At 32.2% G+C, this 27,925-nt stretch overlaps 1 protein-coding gene across 1 annotated transcript; it reads right to left on the bottom strand.

The window, feature by feature from the left end:
* Positions 1 to 7: 7 nt before the first annotated feature.
* LOC111055169 (equilibrative nucleoside transporter 3) lies at positions 8 to 26,609 on the bottom strand. The gene is made up of 12 exons (XM_039429104.1): positions 26,492 to 26,609; positions 23,699 to 23,883; positions 21,529 to 21,610; positions 20,190 to 20,341; positions 17,091 to 17,185; positions 15,384 to 15,434; positions 13,477 to 13,709; positions 11,576 to 11,704; positions 9,425 to 9,533; positions 7,846 to 7,931; positions 4,813 to 5,012; positions 8 to 1,722 (listed from the first exon to the last, which is right to left on the bottom strand). Exons 2-12 carry the CDS (start codon positions 23,857 to 23,859, stop codon positions 1,611 to 1,613), a joined length of 1,410 nt encoding a protein of 469 aa, XP_039285038.1. The 5' UTR covers positions 23,860 to 23,883; positions 26,492 to 26,609; the 3' UTR covers positions 8 to 1,610.
* Positions 26,610 to 27,925: the final 1,316 nt, after the last annotated feature.

Here is a 27,925-nt window from a genome sequence, read left to right as displayed (position 1 = left end):
GGTTAAAAAACTTTTGGTATTGAGAGGGTTCGAACCCGGGATCTCTATGCTGCTACGCAGGCACTCTATCCACTAGACTACGGATCACTCAGTTGAATAACTGATTAATGAAGATGAATTGATAAATGAATAACATATTTTAGAACAAATATAAAATCTAACTTATTACAAACTGATAAACATTAAAGCATACTGAGTCTATAACAAAGAGAAAAACGTAAAATATGATATAATATTACACACAAAAATAATATCACAATATTTGACTCACGTAAAATATCAATATTTCAACAAACATATAGGTAGTCCATTACACGCGTATTTAAAATACATTTTTGATAAACAATTTTTAATCTGTTTGGTCTAGTTAGCAGATGGACATATCAAAAGTGTTCAAATTATCCAATAATTATACAATCCCATGGTCAGCTTCTATTTTATCGATGAATTGTTGGAGAGTTAAGCGGTTCAAAAAACAAAACATATATTACAGCCTTTCAAGAGTTAATATCTCGAAAGCTATACAAATAATCTAGAATCTTCACTGAAAACTATACAAATAATCCAGAAACTGAATGAAAGAGTATAATAGTAAGAGAATGGAGAGTCAAAAATTGAGTTACAAGCATTTTCCTTCAAGTTTTGAGCAAACGACTCTTACAATAATACTGTTGTTATTGGCTGACATTTTTTTCAATTTAAATTAATTATCCCCAGAAATAAAGGATTAGCAAAATGCTTAATCGAGAAAAAATCTCTTTTCAAACATATGAGAAAATGCTACCTAAATTATTGTAATCACAAGAGGAAAATATGAAGATACAAGGTAGATGTGATAGACAAATAATTAACATTACAAAATATTTATGTTGAGCGCAATAAGATGGAATGTGAAAAATGTACAAAATTAGTTTAAATAATAGTTTAGATTAAATAAGTATTAATTATTAGTTTAATAGATTAAGATTGTAAGTAAGGAGATGAAAAATATTATTCTGATCAATAATTTGATGAAGTCTAGGTAAAATAAAATGCAAATAATTCCTTGTTCATAACTTCTAAAAATTTCAGAAGATGAAAATGGCAAACCTTTCGGATGCGTATTCTTTATCGTATTGAATTATTTTTTTTTAAAGGAAAACTTATTTTAGGGGAGAAATGAAATAATTTAAAGAAAAAGTTTGTTAGATCATATTAAAGGAAAGATTAAAGCAAATGATTTGGCGGTTCTATATTTTAGAAACTATATTTTTATTGAAGAAATTATTTCTCTTATAACTTATGTTAGGATTTAAATTTTTAAAAGTATATTAAACATGAAAACTTTTAGATTGAAGTTTATGGCAAACATATCTTTCTTTGTTAAGATTATCACTCTAAATCACAGAGAGTCTACAAATATAATTTTCATCTTCTCAAGTCTAGTCAAACAAAACTATATCCTAGTTAAACAGTACATAAAATATCACAATTTAAATACCAAAATAAAATATAACTGCAACTTTTGTTTTCTAATATTGATAGCTAAGATAGAATGATACTTTGAACGGTACTTAGTCATGGCAATATAGCTGTTGAAACGATGGTTTTCTTATTCAGGAAAGTGTTATTCAGAGAAGTTCGATGAAAATCAACCCCAGGGTGGATCCAAATGCCAAGCCCACTCCAAGGAAGGTAGCCATCATTGACGATGCAACTTCTATTTCATGAACATGGACAATCCTGTGAAAAAATATCATATTTATAATTACAAGTAGTATTTTTATTTAACATGAATAATTACCACAATACAACTTCTCAACTACACAAAAAATATCTACAAACTTAAAGATACTAAAGTAACAACTAATCCTATACTATTAAACAAGCAATTTCTGTTTTGATGTTTATATATCTGTATGTGACCGGATCACGAAAACGGCTCTAACGATTCTCACGAAATTTGGAACAAAGTAGGTTTATGATATAAAAAATCTATTGCACTAAGTCTCATCCCTGGGAAAACTCGGTGAAGGACATTAAAAGGATTTATTCATTCTTGGAAAAACAGCTGACAATTTCGTCGTCTGTTGATGATGGAAGTGAGTGAGCGAGTGCATGAGTGTGGGACTGAGACAAAATTATGACTCAGCTGTTGAACTTTTTGAACTTTTGTAATCATTCAATCAGGTACTTAGTGCCGGTTGCACAAAAGCCGGTTAAATTTTAATCCTGATTAATTCCAGAAGAACCAATCAGATAAGCTATCTTTTTGAAATGGTCTTCTCTGATTTGGTTCACATGAAATTAATCAGGATTAAAATTTAACATGCTTTTCTGAGAGAAATTTTTGCATTCCTCTGGGAATTAATCTAAATCAACTGTGATTAGATAGAACCTTTCTGTATGAACTATAATATATATTATAATTTCTTCTTTAGTAATAAATTGTATATGCTTTTGTACTCCAGAGCGGAGCTCGGTGCCCCGATATTATCAATTAATAAAATACTCAGGGAGTTCTCTCTATGTAGATACGCGATTTTAGGTAGAAATAATTTTCAATTTTATGGGAACAAATCTCAAAATCATTCTTTAGAAAGTTTTTTTAACAAACTTCTTTTATAGATATTGTAAGAACTCTCCGCTAAACTGCAAACTATAAATGGGAGATACTGTAATTGAAGTATGGAAGTTATGAATTTGTAGGCTTTAATAATAAGCAACGATATCTAAAAAGGTAAACAAGTTTATTTTAATCTATAAAATTGGAGCAGAACTGTAACATTTCTACAGAAATTAAACATTGGAACATTTGTTTTCACCCTATGAAGTACAGTTGATATTTGAATTGTTGACTCAGCTTTTATTTGTTTATGCATGTTTTGCATCCTCAATCGACAAATAACACCAAAACAATAGGCCTAATGTCAGACAATATCTAAATCAATAGTCCTTCATTGTCATAAAACACTATGTGTTGTAACAATCGTCAAAGACAAATTAAGATTATAAACAGTCAGAAAAATTAGTACAACAATATTGGCAAATAGTGAAGTTAGTATAGAAACCTTGTTTGTTTGTTATTAGTAATAGATTGAGACAGACCAGTCAGCACAAGACTACAGATGGAAATTACTGAGATATTGCAATTATTCAAATGCTAATGAATTAATTATTATTACAGCATTTAATTTGGATTTTCGTTTAATAATAATCAGCACAAGACATTGAGAAAGATTTTACTCATTAGAGCTTATCGCAAAATTCAACTCAGATAAAATTCAACCTATAGATTTAATTGTCCATATATAATAATTGTCCGTATATTTCATGAAAGATAGATTAAATGTCCTAGAAACTGGGCCCAAGTGCCGCTGGTTGCACAACAGCCGGTTAAGTTTTAACCGTGATCAATTCTACGAGAACCAATCAGAGAAGACGTCTTTTCAAAAACACTTTCTCTGAAAGTGAAATTAATCACGGTTAAAACTTAACCGGCTGTAGTGCAATCGGGCCTTTGTCTGTAAAATGGGGCTTTGATCGTCGAATAACAAAGTTAACAGACTTTGAAAATACGTCTCAGGAATATAAAACAAAATTATTTTTATAAAATAACATATTCCACTGCTACAAACACTATAGAGAAATCATTCGTCTCCCAGCTCATTCAAATTTGCACAAAAATGTTTTTGGGAGGCGAAACTGTATGATGAGTAGCTTCTCATTTCAGCCATCTTCATCTTCAGAAATCCCTCCATAGCTTTGTCTATACTTCTATTAGTTCGATGAGAATTTCGATAACTATATTTGTGCAACAAGTGTGCAAAACTATCTTGGCCAAACGAGATTGAATGTGACCGTACGAAAACAATGGCACAAGACTCAAGTATTGCCTATGATTTAGTAAATGTGCGTCAGTGTACTTGAAGATCTGAGAGAATATTCATTTATACAATAAGTACATTATCAAAATATACGTTACAACTGTACACGATAATAATAATAGAATCGTATAATTTGATAGAAACCATCTTTGTAGAAAGAGAAATGATGGGACTGTACGAAAATAGAAGCACAAGACTCAAGTTTTGCTACGATTTAGTAAAAGTTCGTCAGTGTTCCTGAAGATTTGAATGTATGTTACAACTGTACACGATAATAATACATGTACAAGATGATAATAAACAGTATAATATAAATTGTAAATGAGACAGTTTTGGGCATGATCCTGATGTGCCTTTCCTCATGTCAAGTATTTGTACAAAATGTGATGAATTGAATAAATGAAAAATTAAATTCACAAGATAATGTGGGAGTCCGGTCTCACAAGATGTCAAACTCTCAATATAAACTGAGAAACTTCAATATTTATAACTAGTAGTTCTGTGAACAGTAGACCTCACGCAGTATTCTCATCCACAAGTACCTGATTGAAACTATAGACCTTATGGAAATACAGCAATAGACTGGCTTCTCCACACATCTGTGTAATCATTTGTCAGCTGATTTATGATGAATAATTCTATAGTCTGATTTTTACTCTAATATTTTCGTATGAAGGAGGCTCCTTTTTCCTTTTATATTATCCTTGAAATGCAAAATTTCCAAAAACCTTGTATATACGTCGACGCGCAATTAAAAAAGGAATCTGTCAAATTTCATGAAAATCTATTACCGCGTTTCGCCGTAAATGCGCAACATATAAACATTCAAACATTAAGAGAAATGCCAAACCGTTGACTTGAATCTTAGACCTCACTTCGCTCGGTCAATAAAATAGAATCGCGTTTACAATTTGAGATTTCAGGAAATAGTGGAATTGCTACATACTTGGGCACTGAGAGCATGGTGATATTTGTGAAATAACCATTGGTGAGTCCAAAGATAACAGTCATGGCGATGAAAATGTAGTCACTGTGAACCATGACTCTTAGATGGTGTCTCGGTTGAGCATTGCACAGCATGAAGAAAGGTATGAACACAAAACGCAGTGTGCTCAAGAAAAATACCAGCCACGGTTTGTTGTTGGGCTAGAACACAAACAATCTTTTATCACTGTATAATAAATATTTCAAAAATAAGTCAAAGCCGAAATATTTTTCGCAGCAGCTAATTGAGAACATCAATTGCATTACAAATGCCAATGATAGATTGAATCATAATTACAAGCAAGAAGTCATTACAATAAATTATAAACATAAAAATAAACTTATTTCCATAACTCAAGTATAACTCACTCATAAAACGTAATTATATGACTTGTTCACTCATAAGAATAGTTGCTAATCAAGCATATTGTCAGCTACGTCATAGAACTCTTCTATTTCATAAATTGGATTCAACAGAAATCGTTTTACTCTATTCGTGAATATTTTTAATGGTATTTTTTTATATTCTCAGGCAAGGCATTGAAAAGTTTCAGAGAAATGTAATAGAAAGTTTTATGAGTATTTGCATAGTGGTAAAACTTCAAGACTAGTTTATTCCTACCTCTTGTGTTATAGTTGTGACACATACCCTGCTAAACAACATAGGAGTTATAATTTACCTCGAATGATTGTGACATTGATACACAAACACAGCCGGAAGTGTCATAATTTCAATCAATTTGAAGCTATCCCTACAGGAAGACCTCTTGAAGGAAGACTACATATTGTTATTGTAATAATTAATGAATGCTTAATTAATAGAAACAATATAAAAACTTGTAGTAGGCCAATGACCTATAGTCGTAACTAGTCGTTAAAATATTTTAAAGATTTTAATAAAGGGTACTACAAGTTTTTATATTGTTTTTATTAATTTAAACAAAAGTAGCCCATATAAGTGAAAATATTTTAATGAAAGCTATATAAATAGAACTAGGGACCTCTGCTACTGCAAATATTGAACGAAGAACAAAATAGCAGAAGGAAATTTGAAGAATGAAACTGTCAAAAATTGCGCCCAGATCATACATTAATTTATCGTTATCGTCCAACGGGAAATGCAGGTGCTACGTTTGAATAGGCTTCAAAAAAATTAATGATAGGTCATTTAGTAAAATTGATAAATAAATAAGATTTATTCTCTTTTGAATAAAAGATAATATTGCCCATTGATTATAATAATGAATATATCATTATGTTATGAAAATGTCAATAAAAGAATGTTCTTAGAATGAATTTCTTATGAAACCACTATAGTTGAATCTAAGGCGCCAAATTTGTCACTGCCGTATCTTTATAGGCCGGTTTCCGAGCTCGGGATTTAGCTAAGTTCTAGACTTTAAACAGCTGGAGTCAAAAAATTGGCTTGAAGAAACGGGGCGTAGTGGCAGTCTACGTAAACGTGGATTTTAAATTAAATTTCGATTAACCAGAAAATTGAACACAAAAGAAAATAGTGTAAAGTTTTAGCTATTTTGGATTATTTAGTAATGTTTCATTTCGTCAAGGTAAAAAGTTTCCAATAACAGGAATGGGAAAATAAAGATTATCATAAAAGCTGCGACTATGCCCCGTTTCGGAAAGCCAATTTTCTGATTCCAGCTGTTTAAAGTCTAGAACTTTCGAATCCCGAGCTCGTAAACCGGCCCTATATCTTTACAATCTCAAACTTTATCCTTTAACTACATCATTCGATTGATAGGCAGCTATCCATCGTTTTCTGTCCAGAGCTGTATTTTATTTTTATTTATTTATTATTTTTAAAACTTTCCAGTTGGATGTAGCTCTAGATCCCTAGATCTTTTGTAAATTGCTTCAGATATTGTAGCCGGGGTCTTCCACGAGCCCTTTGTCCAATTATTATACCTTCCAGTATTCTTAACATGAATTCGTTGTGTTTAATTACATGACCAAGCTAAGAATGCCGTCTGTCCATTAGAATACAATCTCAATAATCAACTGTATTTATTATACTCATCTATTTCACTATCCATGACGAACTGCAAGTGATAATCAGTTTTTGAACTATTATCTACGACACTACAGTCTAATTTTTGAAAATTAGTTATTAAAACTAGTACTCTCTGTGGAGCGCTTTCGGATTTTTAAAATCCATTTTCAACAATTGTATATTATAGGTACCAATTTAGTCCAAAACAGTTGTGCCTTAAAACCAAGACATGATGCCTCTGTTTATTTTAATATACATTTTTGACCAAATAATCGTTTTTATTTTCAAAATACGAATTAAATTTGCCCATACAGAGCAGCTAACAATTATATGATGTTTCATTATTATGAAATATAAATATGATGATTATTTATTGTTTCATTTTTCGTGCAGTATTAAAGGCAGAGTCAATAATTATTTTTTTTTTAATACCTAATAAGGCACTAAAGTTAAGATTTCATTGACTGGAAGCAAAATAATGAGAATGTTTCAAAACTATAGTGAAGTCCACGTTATAATGGCACTGGAGAAAGATAGGAGATCAACGTTGCCGATCTTCTGTCTTGTCAATGCCTTCTATACACAGTAGCTGATACAGATTTATTTATGTAATATTAACTGTTCATTCTCGTTTAAAATAATCAATTATATTTTATTAAGCAAGAAAATTATTTGTCAATAATTTCATAATGAATTTTCATGATTAAGATTAAATATTTTGTTAAATATTTATTCTATATCGTTGAAAGATGATCTGGCAACAGAGCAAAGCGAGAAAGAGATAGCGCTATCCGCTTTGTTGAATGATAGACAAGGACAGCAATACCATTGCTAATCGGACACTGCCATTATAAAGTGGACCTCACTAGATAACCATATGATTCGTAAGTAAGATATTTCATTTATTATTGTTTTCTTCACTCCAATTAATTTAATTTGTTTCCTCCAATTTATGAAACAATGCAGTTTGAAAAATTGACTTACCCAACGTAAATAGCCAGCCAGCAACCTCCCCATATAATCGTTCACACTAAATAGTAGATAGCAGATCACAGGAACAAAATAGATGTCTGAAATGAGAAATTAAATTTTCAAGTTCAAGTCATATTATAACAATAAAACCAGAGAATAAATAATTTGTTTATTCTAGGATGAAACTATACATTAATAATTGTCACACATGCGTATTACAGTATTTTCAAACTACACAATAAATTTATCTATTCAATAAATACATCGTCACGGTCTTGGGTCCTCTTGTTTGTATTTAGCTCTTTCTTTCCATTTGAGTACTTTATCTTGATGATGCACTCTTCACAAATGGTGACAAAAACGACAAGGATTGCAATAGTCTGTAGGTTGCACTACATCATTCTAGCACACATGTTAACTTATCATTTATATATTATCTTTCTTATTACCATTTCACTCTCTATCTACTTCCATTTTGTTTTTAGCTTGCTTCTAGGAACTCTCTCCCATTTACAGACGTGTAGTCTTCTTGATGGATTCCACTTTTCAATGTATTTGATGTTGTTACAATTTTAAAACAGAATAGTAATGTAATTTATCTTTATATTCATTATTTTATTGTAACTGAATTACACTGTACAAATTTGTAATTTCATGTGGAAAATAAATGAATAATATGAAAATAATTGAATTGAATTATACCAATATATTACTATGAAAATGACATAACACGGAGTCGTAAAGGATAAAATTCAGCAGATTTCTACTACAATGAAAAAATTAACAGAGCGAGGCTCTTATGAATAAGAATTCTAGCATTACTGCGTGTTTTTATTGTCAAGTTTGTGATAATTGACCAAGCGAAGTGAGGTCTAAGATTCAAGTCGACGGTTTGGCATTTCTCTTTATGTTTAAATGTTTATATGTTGCGCATTTACGGCGAAACGCGGTAATAGATTTTCATGAAATTTGACAGGTGTGTTTCTTTTTTAATTGCGCGTCGACGTATATACAAGGTTTTCAGAAATTTTGCATTTCAAGGATAATATAAAAGAAAAAAGGAGCCTCCTTCATACGCCAATATTAGAGTAAAAAATCAGACAATATAATTATTCATCATAAATCAGCTGACAAGTGATTACACAGATGTGTAGAGAAGCCAGTCTATTGCTGTATTTCCATAAGGTCTATAGTTTCAATCAGGTACTTGTGGATGAGAATACTGCGTTATGTATATACTATTCACATAACGACTAGTATAAACCGTTGGGAGGATTCAAAATAAAAGGCAGGCACTCATTGGGCAAGAAAAATACAAAAAATGAAAATAATACTAACTTGGAAGAACACATTCTCATCCATATTCCTTAAACCGTTATAGAATATCAATTTTGACTGAAGCGATTTCGATCAAATTTCTCAATAAATTGTTCATAAACAAAAAGCTTCCAGGTGCCGGGAAATTTTATAGCAACATTTTTTGTTCTTTAAATGATGAAAAACTAGAAACTTACCGATAACATACATCCAATAACTTACTATTACTAAATTGCAAAATTAGTGAAGCACATAATAATAATATTATTCTCACCACTCCATGTTGAATGACCTCTTGTGGAGCTAACAAGTCCAGTCACTGACGGATATATGCTCAAAGTGATTGTGTAACAAAGCCATACCGATAAACCATAAATCCATATCTGAAAAACGAGAAATAAGTCTATATTTTTTTAAATAACATGAAACAAAACTTGGAAAATATTCATAAACAAACTCACTATACAAAGCTTAGGAAGTGAGGATAAAAAATAAGTAATCAAAGTTTGGTAAGTTATGAAAGTAAGAAATTAATTGAGAGATTCCTGAATTATTTATTCATTTAGTTTCATCATAGAAAAATATAGCATAGTGGATATTTAAAAAAAATCAAAGACTAGCTTTGTAGGCTCAAACTGTGTGGAAAAGGCTTAGATAACAATCCCATATTTAGGCCTTGTAACTGATAAGATGGGTAGGGAATTGAAGAGGAATGGATTTCATGTTGCTTTCATTTCAAGACCAAACCGATTTTAAATAGTCTATTTAGTTGGAGTAAAGAAAAAATTGATTTTTGGGATAAAAGTGGGGTGTACAAACTTAAATGTAGTAATTGTAATGCTTGTTATGTGGGTCAGACAGGTAAAAGTAGAGTTAAAGAACACATCAGATATTGGAATAAACAAAATGGGGAATCTAACTTTGCAGATCACTTGATAACAAATAATCACAAGTTCACAGTTGAGGAGAATGTCGAGTTTCTGCATGTTAAAAACAAAGGCAGATCTTCGACTATTCTAGAGGCTTTAGAAATAACAAGAGTAATTAAGGACAATTCCCAATATAGTTTAAATGGCCAGATTCATTTCAACCAATATAACACTACGAATTTACTTTTATCATAACATTGTAAGCATACATTTAGTCAATAGTTTTTCTATTTACATTTTTGTTTTATTATCTTTAACTTGTTTTCTTGGTTCTCATTTTGTACTGAAAGTAAATTTTGTTATAATGGCGAGTCTGTTGCTTAAGCCGCCATTCTGTGACACCGTTAAGTGGGAGGAGACTGTCTAGCTGGGCCAATGGCAGGCATTCATGCCCTTGACCAATAGCAGGACTCGCCTACTAGTATAAATTCTGCTGCTCTTGTATTCAGTTTTAGTTTATCAGAAATTGACAATGGTGTAACAACCGAAACCGGTCTTTCTAAGTATCAATAAATCTGTGGTTTTTGACAATTTCTTAATATTTTTATTTAATATGAATAATTACCACAATATCAACTTCTCAACTACACAAAAAGTGATAGTAGATATCCATGGTGTAGGGTGTTTATGTTCTAAATTTCAATGTTAACTTGAGCCGATAATCCTGGTAGTTTTTTTCGTGAAGCTATGTGACACTGGTAGTCTCTCATACTGTGCCGTCCTTACACTCTCATCCGGCCAGAATGACAGTTCGTCTAATAGACAGTAGTAGACAGTTATCGGCTTCAGTTAACAAAAATCGGCTTGAAATTTAGAACATTAACGCCCTATACTATGGGATATCTTCTCATGCTATCTTTTCTCTATGGTTTCATATTTATTTTTTTTATATTTACTCAAAGAGAGCAGTATAACTAGTTTTTTTATAATGAAAATTTCGCATGTTGAATTAATTGACAACATACTTTATATTGAAAACTTTCCAAAATAACCTGGGTATATTACATTGGACTGAGTGAGATACGTATGTAATATAAATCATAAAATTACATCTTTAACATTTTGTACTTTTAGGAGTAAGTTTGTTTTTCGATTCATGTTCAAAAAATTTCTCTTATAAGTGAATATTCTCTATTTTAAAAATAACTGAGTGTTATAATTTATTATTATTTTGGTATTTGGAACATCCAAATTCGAAAGAATGGTCTTTATAAATATTTTTGGACAGAAAATTTTGTGGAAATTTAGAAGACATAACCTCGTTTGGACTATTAATGTTACCTATAAATTTGGGAGAGAAATAGTACAAGGTATTCTTAGTTTTTTCTCCCGATCTGTGCTTCATTGCAAAAAAGAAAAAAAAAACTTTATTGTAAATAATATTACATAGTGCTTACATATATTCCTATTGAATATTAAAATGCATGATATCCTATTCGATTTACTACCAACAAAATCATCAATAAAATACAGAATCGGAAAGGTGTTATACATACCTTTTTCAATATATCTAGATAGGATATATGTCGCACAATAGGACTATCTTCTATTGATCTCGGCAATTGTTCATACTGATAATCTTCAGATGATCTGGGAGTATTATTCACATAGTAATTGTAGAATTTCTAAAAAAGAAGGCATTTGATTAGCAAACATGGTAATAAACGAAAACATATTCTTAAGGCACGATCTTGGAGGAAAATATTTGTTATTATTGGTTGTAAAAAGGATCATCATCAATAATCAGGTCTACAATGAGGTCTACGTTAATTGCAGTGGAGAAAGATAGGAGAACATTGTTGCCGATTCTCTGCATTGTCTTCATCCTCTAAGGGCTGGTTTCCGAGCTCGGGATTTAGCTAAGTTCTAGACTTTAAACAGCTGGAGTCAGAAAATTGGCTTTCCGAAACGGGGCGTAGTCGCAGTTTTTATGATAATCTTCATTTTCTCATTTCTATAATTGGAAATGTTTTTCCTTGACGAAATGAAACATTCATAAATAAGTTTAAATAGCTGAAACGTTACACTATTTTCTCATAATTTTATTTTGTTTTCAATTTTCTAGTTTTTCGAAATTTAATTAAAACGTGTACTGCGACTATGTCCCGTTTCGGAAATCCAATTTCCTGACTCCAGCTGTTTAAAGTCTAGAACTTTTCCAAGTCCCGAGCTCGGAAACCGGCCCTAAATGTCTATCAAAAGTTACTTTTTATTTCTTTCAAAATCTCAATTTATTTTTTTATTTGCCTCATTTCTGAAAGCGCATGGAAGGTTTTCCCCTCTCACCCAATTTCCATTTCTTTATTGACAGCCTACATCCTCCAGTGAGGTCCACGATATAATGACAGTAGACAAAAAAAGGGGAATAGATTTGCAGATTCACTGCCTTCTATAGAGTATAGTTGATAACAGTATACCTAATGTAATATTAACTGTTCATTCTTGTTTAGAATAATCAATTATATTTTATTTTTCAAGAAAATATACTCTTCAATGATTATATGTTCAATTTTTCATTCATACAAGTTATATGAGTGAAAACTGCATAGAATCACAGTTAACTTGTTTAGTCAGCATAGTCTCATAGTGGAAGACAATATTGTATTCAGAGCTCAGTTCCTTGCTAGCGCACATAGCGAACGGACCTCATGTTAAACTATGTAATGTTTTGTAATGAATAAAATTGTTTTTTAAAAAGTAATTTATTTATTGATAAACTTTAACTTTCATTTATTTAACAACAATGAAAAAACAACCTAATCATGAAATGATTGGAAACGAAAATTTTCATAATTGAAGTTGAATATTTTAATTAATAATAATTACATTTCTACATTGATAAAAAAACGATCTAGCGAGCATGACAACAACATGTTGCGGAGCTAGAAAAGGATAACTCTACCTGCTTTGTTGAATGATAGATAAGGAAAGCAACACACTGCTCTAAGCCGTGTCCACACTGAACAAATGTTCGACATACATGTTCGGCTAACATTTTTGTTGAGGAGCTCAGGGAAAAACATTTTTAAAAGTTTGGACAATCATTGTTTGTCAAACAAAAAACTACTGATTTTCCAAACATTTTGAGAGTTGACAGCTGTAAAACATAAAACCTGTTCTTCCCACTTGAAAATATTTTGTTTGGTGACGCGTCCACACTGGCCACGGGCAAACATTGTTTGTCAGACATAATAAAATTTGCCCAAACTGTTTCAACAAACATGTTTGTCGAACATTTTTGGTCAGTGTGGACACGGCTTTAATCGAATACTGTCATTATAATGTGGTACTCACTTTAGTGACTAGATTCTAGTTTTTATTCGATCGACCAGCTGCTAGAATAACCTACCGAGTTAGAAATATTGAATCAGTTTTTTGCACATTCAGAACAGCTTACCGAGTTAGAAAGGAAGAGGAAGGAGACTAATGAGATCAGAATGAAAACGTCGGCGGTGAGGAAGTAGACAAATGCACTGGAGGTGGGGGAAGCACCCAGCCACAGGGAGCCAATCTCAGCCAGTGCTGCCAACATTCCGCCCAACGCCTGGCCGCTCACTGTTGCCGTGATGTATTGCGGCGGGAACTTGCCAACAACGCCAAACAGACCGCACTGGAATATTGAGCTGGCGACTGCAAAATAGTGTTACACACTTTATTTACAAATCAAATGAAAAAAATTGAAATATTGAGCGTTATATCTATCAAAATCAAATAAGAATAGAAATATTGAGCTAGCGACTGCTAAACAGTAAAGCCCGGTCCATACGCTCAAGTTTAGCATCAGTCTTTTGCTCAAGCAAAAGTCGGAGCATGTAAGTCATTGCGTCTGGTCGGTTAAACGGATGGGTCTTCAAGATCAAGTCGTCAAACTTAAAATGTATCGGCCGGGAATATTTTTCCATCAAACCGTCCGTCTTTCGCCTATCCACCAAAACCTAAATCGCGTAAAAATGGAGATAGAGAAATTGTGATTTCAGATTCGGATTTAGCGCCCTCAAATTAATAAAATGCCTCGCGATTACTTGAAAATAAGCAAGTTTTTTATCGATTTAACCCTTTATCGATAACGCTATTTAACCTTTTTTTTTCTTGATTCTCATGATACTCTCAGAATTTGATGTTGATATTATGATTTACTATCATGATACATGATATGATTAAGATGTACTATATTGTTGATAAGAATACTATCTACAAATTTCAATCCATTTACAATCACTGTGTCTCGAGATATGACATGTAAACAAAGCCATTTAGCGATTAACAGTAATATTTTTGTCATTATGTTGTTAAATATAGCATTATCCAGTTGAATCAGCGGAAAAATACGAAATAATTATTACTCATCTACCGGATATATGTCAACCGTATACAATTCAGACTCAATGAACCATATCAAACAATATCAAAAATAGGAAAACGAGCGACATAAGACGGATGCGTGTGGACGCAACTTTACATCCGTCTTTTGCTTGAACCAAACGATCCGTCTTTTGTTTGAGCAAAATCAAATAACTATAAGTTATATTGATGTAAACAGTAACGCTTTATTCACAATCAAATAAGAGGAAAAGTTACTTTTCCAAGATTTAAAACACAATACAAGGTAAGCTATATACTTCAAAAATTACTACAATATGCTTCAAAAATGTAATGTAAACACACTGTTTTAATATCAAATCTACTCTATCTAACTTGCAGGACTGCATTTTTATGTTGAAACCGATATCATCAGTTAGTTCCCAAAGATTTCAAACTCATTATAAAGTAAATATTATTTTAATATACTGCAATACCGGTATGCTTTAATAATAAATTTGAAACTTTTTCTGTTGTCAAATCCACAATATTCATATTTATAATCACAATTTTTGATAGAGTGAACTTTAAACAGGTCTAATGCCGCATCCACATGTTGGCCCAATGAAGGCCAATGTCGACCAGCGCCAGTGTGTGGATGGGTGGTTTGCCAGCGCTGGCCTTCGTAAGGAATGGAACCTTTACCAGGCTGGGCCAACATGTGGCTGCGGCATGAATAAGAAAGAGCTGAGAGGGACAAAATGAAATATTTTTGCACTTCCAGTGAGAGTTTAATAAAGAGCATAATATGGTTATGAACTCGTAGATTAAAAAAAAACTGGCTCATCCTATTCGATCAAGCTTAGCTTCTTCGAATAAATTTTCGAACAATATTTTATTTCACCTGGATAAAGAGAGCAATTACTGTCTATTCAGAAAACGACATAAATAGATATTTGGAAAATATATAGAAAAATATGAGAATGAACGAATAGGAGTACTTACTATTTAGAAGAACTACTGATACCAATGTGAATGTAAAAAACTCGTTTTGCCCTGAAACAAAAAATCAAGTTTCAATGTCAAATGAAAAAAATCTTCATAAAAATGAGAACCTCAAGAGTGTAAGCTTATAATGAAAAAATATATCCAAACAAAGCAAATCAAGTGTTCATCAGTACTAACATTATACCTATTTAAATAGAGAAGGATGTGGCAATGTTGCAATGCTATGGAAAATCAAAAGCAATGAATCAAAAATAATTTATTATAATGATAGAATAAGTCTGATCTGATTGCAAAAGTAACTCCAAACCGCTCAATTTACACTTTTCGAAAAAAATAGAAGCTCAAGAGTGTAAGAATATTAGTTATAGAATATAAAGTTATATTCAAATACGTAACAAATAATTTTCAATTTATCCATGTAGCCCAATGGTCGCCAAACTGATGAGCCTGTGAGCTATAATAGCATTTATAAAACTTCTAGTGAGCTACCAAGCAATATTAGACTGAAGAAAGTATCTTTTATTGCCTATAAAGATGCATTTCTAGTGTTGAAATCTACTTATCTCATAGCAAAAAGTATAACAAAAGTTGAAATGTACATTCCAATGAGAGCAGTAGAGCTCTTTTTGGACATCAAGTATTTTCTTGATGTTTAGAGTGTATGTTGTAGCCGCCATTCTGATGCAGTTGTCCAAATGTTCATCAGTTCCTACATCGATTTTTTATGAATTTCTACTTGAAAAAGATGCTTCACACAAATAGGTAGAGCTGAACATCAACCTCAATTCAACTTGAATAATAGTTGGATATTATTCTTTGGGGACTTGAGGCCAAATATTTCCAGTTGTAGAAAGTGATCTGAGAGACAGATCATTTTGAAAATCCACAAATTGAATTTCAACTGAAGCCTGATCTCCACCGTAATGTTGTACATTGTAATAACCCCGTCAATGGGTCAGGCTTCAGAGGGTTAAGGATTCATAATGTTTAGAATTTCCGTCGAAAGGAGGACACAGTTTAGCAAGTCTAGCAAATAGTCTTTAATTATTACCTTTGTAGACAAACATGGTGCTTCTGAGGTACCTCGAGACGTGCGAGACGGGGAGCCAGGGTGTGGCCCGATGACCAGCGAGCGAAGAGGTGGATCTACTAAAGACGTGTCACTCTACTGGTTGCGGCGAGAGGAATGTCGCCAAAAGATTTACGCGAATAAAATGAAGGCAGATCCACCCACGCGACGTTACGCGGTGTTATCAATAATAACGCTCTCTCAAGAGAGAGAGGGTGAGGGCGTTCGCCTACTCACTACAACATCACAAGCTGCAAAATCTTTTGCATAGATCTCTACAAAAGAGAGTTGATGAATTGTACCATATTTGATATGTTTTTAAAATCTTGAAGTCGTTGATCAAACTGTTGTCTCAAGTCTGAAAGAATTGTAACGAATTCTTGGTTATTGCTGCGGTGCTGTGGAGGATTTTTCTCATCATTGATGTTCTTTAGACTGGAAAAGTTTTTATATTCAAACTGGACGACATTCTTTCGCACGAGCATTTCTGTGAGCTACCAAAAACTACCCCACGAGCTACCGGTAGCTCGCGATCGACTGTTTGGCGTCCACTTTGTAGCCTATGTTATAAATAATAAAGAATGCATTTTTAAAATTTGTTTTTCAAATACTATTGAAACGATGATAATACTCACAATGATCAGTGTCTATATTCACTAGAACAGTTGTCAAAATAAAAAATACCAGCATGAAACTCAATGTGACAACCATGCGAATTTTTAATGGTATCCTGAAAAGGAATGATAACAACAACGTGAGATATTAATTTTATAATATTATATCTGATTTGATAAATTATAATACAATTTGTTTGCAGGAGTGGTATAGTCATAATCGAGATTAAGATGTCAGAGATTTTTGTCAGTATTCAGACATGTATACCTGTGGGAATATCTATAAGGCAAGGTGCATTATAAAGCTAATTTAAACAAAATACTAAAACTACAAAAAACTCAGTAAGAATAATTTTGAATATTAATAATAATAAACAGTCATGTAGGTCACTTTTTGAGAAACTCACATTTACAATGTCAATTTTACATGTAAAAAAACGAGCACTCATTCAATAGGCAATAAAATGTTCACAACAACCATACAAGATATAGAAATGATTTCATTATAATGGAACATAGGAGAGAAAGATTTAATCAAAGTCCAGCATATATGGGAATGAAATTTATGAGGTGCCTCCCGAGTAGCATCAGAAGCGAGACGGATAGGGCAAGATTCAAATCGAGTTGAAAAAGTACCTAAAAGAGTTGGAAACTTAGTTTTAAAAAATTTTACCGGTGAAATTAGGAATACAGTACCTACTTTGTTTGTTATTGTTTCTTTTTTTGTTGTTTTTCTTTCTATCTTTCTAGTTTTATGTTTAAGAGTTAGAAGTATTGCTTAGTGAGATGACGCAATCATGTACAATATACCGGGTGTCTATAAATGAATATCGGGGTTTTAACGCTTTATAAGATTTATTACATTATACTTACAGTTATAAATGATATGTCAAATGAAAGAGCAACTCAAACAGTTTTTGTTCGTTGGCACCAGTGCGCATGTGCGTGAAATGTTTCCGCGGCGATCCGCTAGAATGCGGTATAGCAAAGATGGTTGAACGTAACTGTACCCGACCGCTGGATTGGCCGCAAGGGGCCCAATGACAGAGCTTGCTATGCGTGGCCTCCACGGTCACCCAACCTAACGCCATGCGATTTTACCTTTGGGGTTTCATCAAGGATCGTGTGTATGTGTCTCCGTTACCAGCTGACCTCCTTGAATTACGAAAGAGGATTGAAGCAGCTGTTGCAACAATTACAGAAGACACACTACTCAACGTTTGGGAAGAACTCGGCTATAGACTTGATGTGTGCCGTGTGTCAAATGGTGCTCACATAGAACACTTGTAAGCTTGTATATAAAACTGTTTGAGTTGCTCTTTCATTTGACATATCATTAATAACTGTAAGTATAATGTAATAAATCTTATAAAGCGTTAAAACCCCGATATTCATTTATAGACACCCAGTACATTGTATGTCTTGAATAAAGAGATTAATTGATTGATTGCATCGTGTCTTAAGCTATGTACAGACTTGAGCGCCACGAACACGCGCATTCAACTTTTCATCAGCTGATTATATCTGTATTTGTACAGAAACAGTGAGGTACATACAGATATAATAAGTGTAGCATCAGCTGATGAAAATTGAAATGCGAGTCTGTATACGCGCCTCCACATGAACTACAGGAAAACACTTGAAATGAAATCAATGAGTTTCCCCAATATTTGCTATACAATGTTCCTGAGTTTCCTTAACAGGCATAACACGCTGTGACCGTAAAATGGGAGCACATTTTTCTGATGTCATATTAAAAAGTAAAGAGTCTGGACGTGTTCATTGTAGAATCATAAATGGCATGATTAATTTATGCTATGTCATTGGTAATTCAATAGTTTCATGAATTTATGCATGGAAATGACATTATTTCAAAATTTTCAGTTTCTCTGCACCACTTATAACGGCTGTGAACGTTAAATGAGAACACATCCTACAGTTATCATCTTGAAAAGTAAAGTGAAGTGACAATTTTGTATGAACATAAAGGAAAACGCATACAGAAGTAGATAGAGAAAAATCAAACGTTTTTTCAAGATTACGTCCTAACGACTCCAGTTATGCAGTTTGCATGAAGATAAGAGCAGACAGGGCGGCACAGGGAAACGGGAAATTCTAAATTAATTTAATTACCACGAATAAATTTGTTGAACTAGTAGACTACTGAAAAATATTGATGTCCGTCTGCCTTCATGTCTGCTCACATCTTCATGCAGACGGAAGTCTATGTGCGTTGCAACATTCAATCACCCAGGGTGGGCGTTTCCTCCATCTGTCTACAGACTTCTGTCTGCTGCTGTGTGCGTTCGCTTTTAATGCTGTGATAAATACCATTCATTGCTATTTTATCAGTAGTCTACTAGTTCAAAAAATTTATTCGTGGTAATTGAATTAATTTAAAATTTCCCGTTTCCCTGTGCCGCTATCATTATTTCTAGAACATTCCGACTGTATACGACGACACTAGTATGCAAATCTTGTTCAGATAGGCAATTTGGAAACATGTCTTATAGCGAATAACCCCGAAGACTTCTAGCTGTCTATTATTATGTACCTATGTCAGCTCACAAACCTAGGTTTTGCTGGCTTTGTCAGATAGAAAACAAGTTATTTTTAATTTCTTGTCAATTAAATGCTGTAAATAACCCGGAAGACTTCTAGCTGTCTATTATTATGTTCCTATGCCAGCGCACAAACCTAGGTTTTGCTGGCTTTGTCAGATAGAAAACAAGTTATTTTCAATTTCTTTTCAATTAAATGCTGTAAATAACCCCGAAGACTTCTAGCTGTCTATTATTATGTACCAATGCCAGCGCACAAACCTAGGTTTTGCTGGCTTTGTCAGATAGAAAACAAGTTATTTTTAATTTAAGAGTTTATGTGTTATTGGAATCTTATTATGTATTTCTTGCTTGTCTATTATTTTTATGATTCAAAGTCTTCATTGTATTGTTTTCAATTTGACAAAATAAATTTGATTTGATTGATTTTGATTGTCTAGCTGTTCACCCGGCTGTCAATATTTGCAGTAGAAGAAGTCTTCGGGGATATTTACAGCATTTATTTGGGATTTTCGTTTAAAAATAATTATCAATCTCAATGGAATCGTCTTGTACTTACTTGTGCCCTACAAATGGTATTATGAGTAATGCTATAGTGCTTGGCACTGTTGAAGCAATGCTTATGTAAGAAGTAAAGCATGCCTGCAATTCAGATCTATTCGAAGCGCTTGTTGAGTTATTAGATAGATCACGAAACTTGAACATCCAGTACTGAAAAAACAAAGCAAAAATGTTATTATCATAGAACAGAATATTACTAGTGTTTACAATATTACTAGTGTAGCATTATAGAATACTAGCTTACCCGGCGAACTTCGTACCGACAAAAAGTAAATGTATCTCATGTCACACTTGACTTTATTTGGTGAATCATGAAATTTATCTGACAATCCTTATTTTCATTTAGATCTCAATACGGACTTCCTATGTGCTTAGTCATGCAGCATTTATTATTCCGAAAACATATTCTACTCAAACAATTGGTAGTAATATCTATCAGTAAAGTGTTGAATTGAACAAAATAGATAGGTTGAACCAGTGTTGAAAAGATGAATTTAATGTTTTCATATTTGTTGATTGTCAATAGATGGTCCAGGAAATATGCGGTGTACGATGAATTACACAGAATTCCATGTTCTTTCCATCTTCCATTTTAGGATGAATATAAGCTAAGCTAAATTCAAAAAAAAATTAATTTAGTCTGTCATTCTTCAGTAATTAATGAATGCAATATGAACAACTCTCTTTCATGAGATAAATAATTTTTTTCAGTTTCTCAATGATAGGAGAGTGATAATTATTTGTATAGGTCTTCTAAGGAACGATTATCTACAGCTGGTACCAACCAACTACACTAACTTCAACTCCAAACTACCGTTTTAATGCCAGTACACAATTTATCACAAGGTGACGTGTTTATTATACAGCTGGTAACTTTAGGTGCTAAATTATAGGTAGCCGCTAGGCCGAAAATTTCGAAAACATAGGTCTGTAAAATGGATTAATAAATAATTATTATTAGCCCCCCTATTGAAATTTCTAGTCAGAAACCATCCCCAATATTCACACAACATATCCCCAAAGTTTCATGCCGTTCTGTCAAGTGGTTTTAAGAAGATTACTAGTACAGAATAATTAATACCTATAGAATATTACTTGTGTAGAACAATATTTGGTCTTAATTTCCGCGGCACGCAATTCCAAATATGATCTTTAGAAGCATTGAATTCAAAATTTAAATAACTATTGTACAATAGTAACTTGGAATATTTTCAAGGGAATTGAAGAAAAATCAATTAAACTTTGTGGTTAACTTCGTTCACTTTCACAATACAACTTTTTAAATAACTTGTAAGTATGTAAACCCTTATAAAAATTGTAGAAAAATATTTAATTACCTCTTCTGCAGTGATAAAGAAGAACCATGGTAGGAGAGCTGTCGTCCCTAATAGATAAAACACAAAATAAGATGCATTGAACCTGAAAAAATCGACAAAACATTAAAACTACATTATAACTAATTCACAGTATTATTGATAAAAAAGATATGACAAGGTGAGTTGATCATATTCATTGGATATTAATCCAAACTTATTGGGATCTTTCATTTATAATTTTACGGATTACTATCAATTACAAGAGAACTTTGTTCTCCCGACAAAAACACGAGAACTTAATTCGTGAAGTTAAATATATTCTACATAAATACAAGCAGATGGAAATTACTGAGATTAGATTATTCAAATGCTAATGAATTAATAGTTATTATTGAACGAAAATCCAATTAAATGCTGTAAATCAGCTCGAAGACTTCTGCTACTGCAATTATTGCAACTGGGTGATTTACAGCATTTAATTTGGATTTTCGTTCAATAATAATTATTAAATAGAAGCAAGTGATGTTCTAAAACGAGGTCATCTTTGACAACTAAATTATTTAAATAGACCAGATTCAGGTCTTTGATTTTTTGTTTTGTGTAATTTTTGTCAGACAGGAAAATATTGAGGAATTCAACTTTTTTATGTTATATTCATTCCAGTTTAGAACACTGATATGATAACGAGTGAACAAGTAAATGGTTACATATTGAATGAATTATTCGATGATGAAATCAGAAAAAACTTTAATGATTCAACAGCAGAACCATAGAGAAATTAATCTAGAAGCAAACAATTCTGGTAGATTAATTGAAATATTTGTACATAAGATACTGCTCCTTGAAATACATCATGTAAGAGCTCTGTAGATCGGTTTAATGAACAGCTCCATTCATTAATTAGAAAGAGATGGACAAAACTTTGCAACAATTTATTGATACAATAGTATTTTACTGTAATAGTATTTATTTGATCCGATAATAAGGTTATAGATTAGATGGAAAAAGTAGTTTTAGATCGTTTTACGTCATTTTCATGTTACAATAAAAAAATAAACATAAAGTTATTATTTATATCCGTTTCTCTGTTGTGATACATAGCTCTTCCTTTAATACGAAATATCAATAGATTAATAAGGTTATTACTAGAATAACCAAGTCGTAAAGTCATAAAAAATTTATTGAAATAACAATAGCCACTCATTTAGTTCCATTTACCATCATATCAACAGTTACATCATTTTATGCTCTTTTCTAGCACAATCCTACAACTATTAATGCTTATACTCTCCAACAAATGATCGTTTATTCGAGACTTGTTATGAATCTATAGTGAGGTTCACTTTATAAAGTCAGAACCTGATTAACATTGGTGTTGCTTTTAATTATTATAATCAGACGGCTATGTCGTAATTTAAGGGCCGGTTTCCGAGCTCGGGATTTAGCCAAGTTCTGAACAGCTGGAGTCAGAAAATTGGATTTCCAAAACGGGACGTAGTCGCAGTAAAACAACTAAAGATTTTTAAATTTAATTTCGTAAAATTAGAAAATTGAACAAAAAAAAAATAAAGAGAAAATAGGTAGTGTAAAGTTCCAGCTATTTTGAATTATTCAGAAATGTTTCATCTCGTCAAGGAAAACCGTTTCTACTTATAGAAAACAGAAAATGAAGATTATCATAAAAACTGCGACTAAGCCCCGTTTCGGAAAGTCAATTTTCTGACTCTAGCTGTTCAAAGTCTAGAACTTTTCCCGAGTTTGGAAACCGGCCCTTAGTATTGAAAAAAAAGATCATTAACAAGCAGTTCGAGATGGAAAGAGAAATTGGAAAACATATATATAATTTTGTAAATAATTATTTTCTGCAATTGATGTATAATCTTATTATTGTAAGCCTTCAGTGGCGGAGCCCATGAGGGATGCTCTATATAGACGTAAAGCATAAAATATAAAATTTATTCACATTGGATACAAAAGTCTCATGTTGAATATGCTTAATAAGCTTCAACTGAGAAATAAACATGACAAAACGTCCATAATTTTTTGATTGTGAATAGTCAGTTCTGTGATGTCAGTCAGCTTTCAGAAGCCGAAGCGAGTAGACGTCTTTATTAGTCGTAGCTTATTAGTCTTCAACTAGGTGCTATAAATATGAAAAAAGTTCAGTGATGTGAGAAAGAATGGGACTGACCTGTCAATCGGCTCTCTATGCTTCAAAGTTCTGGAGTCCTTCGGCACTACCAGCACATCATTCCCACCGTCAACCGCCAAATCTTTTTGTGACTCTACTTCAAAATCACTATCAGTTTCACTTGACTGAAGAAGAGGTCTTGAGTTGATTGAAGTATCCATTTTACTGTCTATGGTTGAAGTAACCTGGAAAAATCAGGATGAAAAATAATTTTTCCTACAGTTACGTTGAAAAGTGGCCATTGCTGCACTGATTACAGAACGCAAAGAATCACTTTTCCGCTCTAGTGCGGGAAAAATTTTTCTGCACTCCAGATTTGCAACATGGCAACGCAAAATACTTAGTAGGTTATATGGAGCACCAGTGCAGCAAAATCAAAATGAAGTTGGTAACAGTGACTGGGCTGCTATAGTGAGCAGAGGTGCAACGAAGCACAACGTGCTAATTATTAATTAGATATTATAACCAAGGACAACATATTTATTCAATTTGACAATAAATTAAGGTTTTTATCAATAATAAAATTACACAGAAAAACATTTGATGCATTTCAGGCAATTTTACCCATAATTACCCACTTTTCATATTCAATGGTAACTGTAGGAAAAACTTAATGTGAAATACGTGCGCAAAGTTCCTCTGCTGCACTCAAGAAACCATTCCGCCCTCGCCTACGGCTCGGGCGTAAACGTTTCTTTCGGTGCAGCAAACTGTCACTTTGCGCACTAGTTGCACAAATAACTATTAATTCATTTAAGATAGTAAACAAAACTAGTGTACAATACACACATAAATTAATGTCCCTCGGTGTAGACTGAAAAAGAGACAAGACCACTGGCTTGTTGGTGGAATAAAATTATACAATAGTTTACCTCTCCATGTAAGAATAGCTCCTTTCAATGAATATAAGTGTAGACTTCAAAGGTGGTTTGAGAAGAAACCTTTCAACTCTATTGTTGAGTTCTTGAATGAAACTGAGTTTGACATGACTGTGATTCTTGATTTGAACTGTGATTTTGATGTTTCTGAATGTGTTTGCTGTGTTTCTTGTTTGCTGAAAAAGAGACAAGACCACTGGCTTGTTGGTGGAACAAAATTATACAATAGTTTCCCTCTCCATGTAAGAATAGCTTTTTTCAATGAATATAAGTGTAGACTTCAAAGGTGGTTTGAGAAGAAACCTTTCAACTCTATTGCTGAGTTCTTGAATGAAACTGAGTTTGACATGACTGTGATTCTTGATTTGAACTGTGATATTGATGTTTCTGAATGTGTTTGCTGTGTTTCTTGTTTGCTGTGTTTTGTTTTCTGTCAGTATCTGTTTGTTTAAGATATTATTTTAGCTGTTGACTTTGTTTTGTAACACCCAACTGTTGATCTTGACTAGAGATTTAATTAAAATGTGATGTTTCCAAAACTGTAAGACTGAACTGAAATTAAGTAAACAATAACTAGACTAAAACTGTAAATAATATTAATTTATTGATATTGTTTCTATGCCTAACAATATGTAATTATTATTTTTTATTTTTATTGACAATACTCTATGTTTGAACCAAATTCTTGAGTTAGCCTAATAAATTCATTTTTTTATTTAAATACAATAATTATGGAGGAAAGCTCATGTCAGGAATATTTTTATTGCATTGAATAATATATCTGATCAAAATAAATAAATCATTTAATTTTGTGTCAAAACGTACAAATGCTAAACTTACACATTAAGCTAGTAGAACCAAAATTGTATCTGAAACTAGATGTAAATTTTTGAACAATACAAAATTCTAATATTCAGAGATATTAAGCACTCCGTCATCAAAACTACTAGGTCAGGTTAAGAGTGAACCCCAGGGTTCAATACTAGAGCCACCAATTTTTCTCGTTTGAAAATATATTGTCCTTGAATATATTGTCCAAAGGGACTTTAAAAATATGCATACTATTTGCAGACGATACCATAACATTTATTCCATACTAATAAAATATAATAAAAAGTTGGTCAAGTTGAGAAAGCAGGCAAGCAAACTCCAGTATGCTAAAAATTGCACCTGACCAAAATTCTTTGAATACAAAAGTATACGGACTATCCTGCAAGTGGAAAGGTAGATTATTATACAGAGGACTAGCTGCAAAATCCTTGCAGTTGTATTGCCCTACATCCTGAAATCTATAGAAAAAGTTACTACAGGCTTTTGATACTTAAAAATGAAACACTTTTGATTTGATTCTGGTATGACAAAAGTTTGAATATTGAAAACGTGAACTTGCATTCAAAACATTAATATGACTATTCAATGATGACTGCTTCAAACATAAAAAGCAATATATTTAATAAATATTGAAGCTATTACTAAAGCCATGCAGTTGAGAGTATATAAATTGTTACCTTATACATAAACGTCAAGCATTACCTTATCAATACACTTTTTAAAGCATAGTCTTATATGAATAGAAACTTTTTCTATAATGAGTAGAATTTTTCAAATTAGATGGCATGCAAGGAGTTTTAGGCTAATAACAAAGAAGTTTTCTTCGAACAAGAAGTTGTCGTACATTGGCATTAGCATAACAAGATAATAAAAAGAAAATAAACATAACTTGTCCAAATCGTCATCATTTACAAGCCTATTATGTAATTCGATCTGTCAACTGAGGTCAACCCAAAAAATGTGACCACAAATAACTTTATAAGAGGAATGGATAAAACATGGGTAAAAAGAAAATAATCTTTTTTGGATAATGGGTGGAGTAAACAATTACATTAATAGAATCAATGTAGATAAAATAACTTACAGCTCGATACTCAATAGAAAATATCCATTAGCTAAGCAGTAAACTTCTATAAGCAAATCATTATTTGATAATGATTATTAAAAATGCTTATAAGATGCTTTACAAAATTGTGTTTGTCCTAATTTTGAATAATAAGACTTTTATGTAACTTATTTTTTAAAAAATATAAAAAAGCTATAAAAATGCTTTACAAAATTGTGTTTGTCCTAATTTTGAATAATAAGACTTTTATGTATTTTTTAAATAATTAAGCTTTTGTGTTCTGAATTCTGAAAGACAACAGAGAACAGCATCAGACTAGAGAACAAAGCTAACTGAGCTACAGCTGACGCACAAAAGAAACAAAACAGCAGAATACAAAACATCTGATATTATTTCAAGCAGCTGTTCAGAGAATACCTTGAAAAATTTAAAATACGAAAATTAAAAAAAAAATGGAATAAAAATTTCAAAATAGAGTAGAATTGGATGACTAAGGAAGGAATTTATTATTTTTATTCACGGAGGACATTCCCAGAGTTTGAAATCATTTACAGATTTCCACAGAAAGTGACTGATGGATTGTTGAATTCTACGTTTTGGAAGTTGACTCAGCATCGACATCTTTGAAAGCAGACTCAAGTAACTTATAAAACTTGAAAAATCTATAAATAAGGGCGCTATAAGTTTTAAAAGATAACATTGATCTTATGGAGCATGCTACAATATGGCTAATAGCTGACGCTTTAAACTTTTCCAGGCCCATTTACTTCCATTCGTGGGTAGGACTTCCACAACACAGTGGTGTTCATTCAGAGGACTTCTATAGAAGGTCCACGTTATAGTGGCTTTTTGATAAAAATTTATGTTGCTATCCTTGTCTATCATTCGACAAAATAGATAGCGCTATACTTTTCTACCTCCACAACGTTGCCAGATTGTTTTTCAACAATGTAAAAATATGATTGAGAAAATGTTTCATATCAATGATGAAAATGTATTATTAAAAATTATATTTTCTTGACGAATAAATTATAATTGATCATTTAAAACAAAAATGAACAATTAATATTTCATCAGATATACCTGTATCAGTTATATTGTATAGAAGGCAGTGGCAATGTAGAGAATAGGCAAACTCCTATCTTTCCCCAGTCATTATAACATGGACCTCACTGGTGCCTTTTATTGAATAAATGGAAATTGGGTGAGGGGAAAAACGTTCCATGAGCTTTCAAAGATGATGCAAATAAAATATTAAGCTTTTAAATTGAATAAAAAACAACTTTTGGTAGAAATTTATACATTTCCTGGTTATTACTATAGAATAGAGATCCAAATACTAGGCTACTTGTAGAAAATATTTGGTTTGAAATCTATATAAATATAGGCCTATTATCGGTAGATTATGTTCTAAAACAGGAACAAATCTGTAGGTACACTCATCTCTCATCA

The sequence above is a fragment of the Nilaparvata lugens genome, chromosome 5 (assembly GCF_014356525.2).
Source record: "Nilaparvata lugens isolate BPH chromosome 5, ASM1435652v1, whole genome shotgun sequence".
In the NCBI taxonomy this organism is placed as follows: Eukaryota; Metazoa; Arthropoda; class Insecta; order Hemiptera; family Delphacidae; genus Nilaparvata; species Nilaparvata lugens.
Note: the sequence above shows the minus strand (reverse complement) of the source record. Positions and strands in the feature narration are given on the sequence as shown.